We start from the raw sequence: 5,324 nt of genomic DNA, 5'->3' as shown, positions 1-5,324 counted from the left end.
ATTCGTTTTTATCAAGGAACTAACAGAGGTCCGTTGCCTGGTTTGTTCTTTGTTGTTGCATGTAGGAGTACAAATCAGCAATACATAGACTCATATATGGGGTTTCTTCTTGCATGTGCAACAGTTTACTCAATTTTTTCGAGAAGGATGATGCATTTGGACTTCTCTTGCATGCACAACAGCAATCTCACAACTCATGCATTTGTAATATTTGTTCTCACATACTCCCTCTGTCGCTGGAGTAGTTCAGCGACATATTTCGGTACAGAGGGAATAGTTTGGGTTGCTTACCGCATCTGCATGCATGCACGCCAAAGCTGAACATTTGTGTTGCCTTGTCTTATTCACGCAAAGCTGACGGTCTAAATTCCAATGAGGAAAATCAACTCAACCATTTTACTTTGCTGAGTAGGGAATTGAAAGCACATGGTTGCATTTTGTTAGCAACCATGAAAAAACATATATAAACAAATTTGAAACATTCATCTGGGCCAGTATGGAGGTCACAATCTCTATAAATAAATGTTCCTAAAGTATCCGTCATTCTCATTCTATGGTCCATGGACAATAATTATTTCTAAACCACGTAGTATGGGAAACCAAAATCTCAAGTGTGTTTTGACCTTGCATTAGATATGTCACTTCATCCAAGCAGTTTGTCTTTTTATTTGTTCATTTATTTTGCCATAGATCCTCCTATTGATCTAAAGAAGCATACCTTATTTTTTTGTGTGCTAAATCCATTCTGCAAAAGAATATAGCACAGCCAGCAGAGGAAAATGGTAGGCATTTGGGGACAAATGACAAAGAAAGTGCATCTAGGGAAAGCGGTAAGGACCCAAAGAACAATATGGAAACACTAAAAATATTATGAGATACTATCTTGGAGAAAATGGACTAAGTAAAGAGATGATCATACTGGAGTCATGGTAAGCTTTAGATAAGATGTCAGATTTGTAACAGGTTGAAGACAATATTCATGGATTTCCATTCAGAGCACTAAAACAGGTTTTAAAATGCAAACCCATGACAGTTAATGTTTGGCCTCGAGTAAAAATAGGTTCATGGATGTCATACCTGATCCAAAGAAAAAAATAATTAAAGCCCAAAACCATTTACCATCACCAGGCATCATAGGTAACATAGCAGAAGTAGCATCATCTGCCACATTATTTGAGATATTAAAATAGTGGTGCAAGTAATGTAAACTAATATAAGAGCATTTAGATCACTAAAATAGTGATCTAAATGCTCTTATATTAGTTTATGGAGGGAGTACTATAAACAACTGACAGAATAACCCCAATAACCTTCCTCCCAACCATGCCAATGGCAATGCCCATATTGTCGGTAATAATGCGCACAAGTAATTAGTACAAACAACCTGCAATATGCTCCTGCTGTCAATGCTGTATAATACAATGCAGTATGCCAGGCAAGAAAACATGGTACTGGTCCAGATACAATCATTCAGGTGAATAAAGGTTCTAAAGAACAAAGCAGTCCTACTCATATATGTGACTGTTAGGTTATTCCAAATATAAACGCTATTGCCTTTTTTTACCTGGTTTAATCTAGTCCCAATCAAAACGCGGAATGAAGGATCATGTTTGCTAAGGACTCATATTTGTTGGAACATAGGAGTACTTCACATTCAAACTCATGGCGCTGTTTCTACTTGGCACAAACCAAAAACTAAAAATGTGTGTGTGGCTATCAATTTGAGCACCATGGTAAACATGCAAAAGAACTGGAAAATTAAAGTCAAATTAAAAGTGGGACCAAATTATTTGTGTGCACAACATCCAGAGAATCAAATAGTTTGACAATGCCTACTCAACAGGTTAAAGAGGAAGTAAAATGTTATTAAGTGGTAAACGGGTAAATTATTAAAGATTATCAATTAAGTTAACTAAATAATCCATGGATTAACATATTTGGAAAGAGTCCAGCTACAATAACCAATTAAATAAGAAGTCATGGAGACCTTGTCCTATGATATCTGAGTAGCAATCATTGATGGAATTCTGCCAGCCTATCTCTCATAATATTTCCAGGTTCTGATTGCAGACCTCAAATTAGGGATCCTAGATAATGAATGCAGTATGGCGCTGACTAGCAACACAAAATACCTATAACCATTGAAGTACCTACAAAATAAAGGTAAGAAGACTGCATTTCAATAGTGAGCGTGTCCAAAACACCAGTGAGACCAGTCATGGGAATTACTGTGTTGGAAACAAATTATGCTTAAGCTCGTGTCAGGAAAAAGGAGCCAAGTGGAATGGTTGAAGTGAACATTGCATTGATGTATCTTCGAATGATGACAGTCTTTCGGGGGCTACAGGAGCAATTAGTCCAAGATGGGAAAGGATTTTTCATTCATTGGCGCAACTTCTCAAGCTTTGGACATTGTATATGAGTAGAAAGGTTTGCAAGAAACACAGGTCGACTAATGAGTATTTAACTTGACATAATCATGCCCATTGTCCATTGTGATCTTGCGACTGGGGGATGCAAGATTGAATTGCAAGGCAATCCCCAAAAGTGCAGCACTCATTTGGATATTAAGGACATTGATATCATTAATATAAACTAGTAATATGATAGATGAAATCAATCTACCATGAATTGTATCTTTGTATCTGAGCATCATCTTATTGCAACTGTATACTGGTTAGTGAATACAAACTACTAATCATAACAAAAATGTGATCGGTTGGAAGAGTACAGAAGATTGCTAAGCATAATATCAGTTGAAATAATACAAGAGATCACTCCCTTTGTCATGGGACTTTTCTGATTGTTAATTAAATCCCAATAAATTGACATTCACATTTTGTCGAGCAGCTTTTACATAATTTTGGTTTTGGTTTTATTGTTTTTATCTTACTGAAAACACAAACTATAGATTATCACAATTTATTAAACATAGGAATGTCCACATCCACTTCAAAAGATAACCAAGTATATCAACTAAGGTGCAAACTAAGCCCCATACAGCTTAGGCAACGGACTACAGAAGTCAGGTGGTGTTTCAGAAACTATTGGTGGTTCTAGCCTTCTAGGTATATCTCATTCAAATTATACATAATTTTGACATATCCCATTGAGATCATCAACACTTTGACATATCAATATATTGGATGGAATCAAATACACAAGGGTTAAAAATAAGTTGCTGTTGCAGCAATGAAGTAAAGTAGTTTCTTATATCTCGTGAAACAAGGAGCAATACAGGTTCGAGGTACAAAATTTTAACTAGCACATGACCAAACAAACACCCTAAGCATGCTGATAAGATCCAGCACACATGAACAATGACAAACAAAACAGCATAACTACTCGAGCAGAATTGAGCTCGATAGTAGCACACGATAAGAGTCTCGTTGGCTCAGTCGCAACTCGCAAAAGCCAAAGCACAGAGCCATGCAGCAGCGTGCTTCTATTCAATCCGCACTCTGCCGTTACTCAGATGCGCAAACTTGGAAACCTCTTCAAAGAATTCATCTGCAGCCTCATGGCAGTTCTTCATCTGCGAGATCCTAAGGACCATCCTCCGCAGCCTTGGGCTGTACCTGACAAGGGACTCAATGGTGATCAGCTTCTGCTCAGCATTCAAGGGTGAGCGCACTGTAATCAGGACCTCCTCCAATGAAGATATCAAGAACCTCGAGTCCAACTGCAATGCCAGAGAAACAAATTAGCCATGCCATATACCAGCGTGAAGTGAAAAGATTCAATTGATAATCAGTAAGATATGACGAACGTTTTTCAGGCTGTTCTTTTGGCAGAGCGACGCAAACATGGCGCCGTGGACCTCAAACTTGCAAAGCTTTGGGTGGCTGTTGAAGAATTCAACAAGGTCGACCTCCGGAAACGGCTGGAGAGTATCAGAATCGCCGCAGAACTCGACCTTCATCACCAGATGCTTCGCCTCGGCGCCGCATTGCAGCACATGGCTGACGGCTCCCCAGCTCCACTGGACACCACGCAGTGACAGCTGCTCTAGCACCGGGAGCCTGTCTATCCCGACAGTATTCACCCTCCCTGCAACATTGAACGGGAGTTAACATTATACCAGAATGAAACGAATTGGAACTGCCATGGAAAGCCATGGGTTTCAGGGGGTTCCAGTCCAGCGCGTACCAGTGTTCTTGGAAATTGTGAGGCGTTTCAGGCGGTCGCCGCCTTGCAGGGTGATATAGCTGAAACCCTGGACCTCGAGGGACTCGACAAGGGGCGCGGCGAGCGCGAGCGCGCAGGTGGCGGAGCCGACGAAGTCGAGGCGGCAGCGCTGGAGCAGTGGGGTCCCCAAGAACACGGTGCCGGAGCACTCGCAGCCGAGCAGGGCGAGGTCGGTGAGATTGGGGCAGGCGTCGACGGCGCCGCTGACGGCGAGGTCCGTCAGGGACGCGCCGACGATCTCCAGCACGCGGAGCCGCTGGAGCTGGCCCCAGGACGGCCCGCGCGTCATGGTGAGCCCCCAGAGCCTCAGCTCCTCGAGGTTGGGGACGAGGGCGACGCAGTCGAGGTGGCCGGATCCGGATCCGGACCCTGCGGCGGCGGCGGCGGAGTCGACCCGGAGCTCGAGCACGCGCAGCGAGGCGCTGCGCGTGGCGAGCCAGAGCGGCAGGTGCGCGGCGGAGAAGGGGCAGTAGATGACGAGCTCCTCGAGCCGGGCCGCGGCCTGGACCATGCGGCCGATGGCGGCGTCGGCGCACGCGACGCCCCTGGCGTCGAAGGCGCTCCGCGGGAAGTAGAGCGCCGGGAGGAAGGGCACGCAGTCGCGCCAGCAGCGGGAGACGCCACCGCAGGCGGCCACGTCGCGGGCGCTGCTGAGGCGGGACAGGATGGTCTGCACCACGCCGTCCGGCAGCGCGTCCATCCCGTCGTCGCACTCCATGCGCTCGGCGAGATGCGGGGGGTGTGTGTGAATCGGGGGCTGGTGGGTGGCGTGGGGTGTGTGAGATGGGATGAGAGGCGTTCGAAATTTAAAAGGGCGTCAGATGGGATGGGGGCGAGGGGGGGGGGGGGGAGGGGATGGGAGGGAAACTGGAATTGGAAATCGGGTGGAGGCGCGGCTTTTCCGTTTTCGAAAATTTTGCGGGTTTCGCTGGGGTTTCGGCCGTGTTAGTTGCATGCGTCTCGAGAAGGCCCATTCGACGGGAGAAAAGCCCGTTTGACTGCTTACAGACTCTTTTTTTTTTAGAAAGCTTACAGACTCTTTTTTCTGTTATTTTCTTGTTTTCTGTTTTCGTTTTTTGATTTATTTTTATGCTTTTTGTAGATACTTTAAAACATTATAAATATATATTGCAAAA

General features: G+C 44.5%; 1 protein-coding gene across 1 annotated transcript; it reads right to left on the bottom strand.

Moving 5' to 3' along the window:
- Positions 1 to 3,193: 3,193 nt before the first annotated feature.
- LOC123439487 (F-box protein At1g10780-like) lies at positions 3,194 to 4,903 on the bottom strand. The gene is made up of 3 exons (XM_045116197.1): positions 4,150 to 4,903; positions 3,770 to 4,050; positions 3,194 to 3,682 (listed from the first exon to the last, which is right to left on the bottom strand). Exons 1-3 carry the CDS (start codon positions 4,886 to 4,888, stop codon positions 3,446 to 3,448), a joined length of 1,257 nt encoding a protein of 418 aa, XP_044972132.1. The 5' UTR covers positions 4,889 to 4,903; the 3' UTR covers positions 3,194 to 3,445.
- Between the last annotated feature and the right edge of the window lie 421 nt (positions 4,904 to 5,324).

This window comes from Hordeum vulgare, chromosome 3H, assembly GCF_904849725.1.
Source record: "Hordeum vulgare subsp. vulgare chromosome 3H, MorexV3_pseudomolecules_assembly, whole genome shotgun sequence".
Taxonomy (NCBI): domain Eukaryota; kingdom Viridiplantae; phylum Streptophyta; class Magnoliopsida; order Poales; family Poaceae; genus Hordeum; species Hordeum vulgare.
The sequence above is the reverse complement of the archived record's forward strand: the minus strand, read 5'-3'. Positions and strand labels throughout refer to the sequence as shown.

What these genes read in the sequence shown, in the direction of transcription:
- LOC123439487 (XM_045116197.1), bottom strand. Translation starts at nt 4,888, where the DNA reads ATGGACGCGCTGCCGGACGGCGTGGTGCAGACCATCCTGTCCCGCCTC. An exon ending in CACAATTTCCAAGAACACTG is followed by an intron (nt 4,051 to 4,149) that starts GTACGCGCTGGA and finishes TCAATGTTGCAG; the next exon opens with GGAGGGTGAATACTGTCGGG. An exon ending in AAAAGAACAGCCTGAAAAAC is followed by an intron (nt 3,683 to 3,769) that starts GTTCGTCATATC and finishes CTGGCATTGCAG; the next exon opens with TTGGACTCGAGGTTCTTGAT.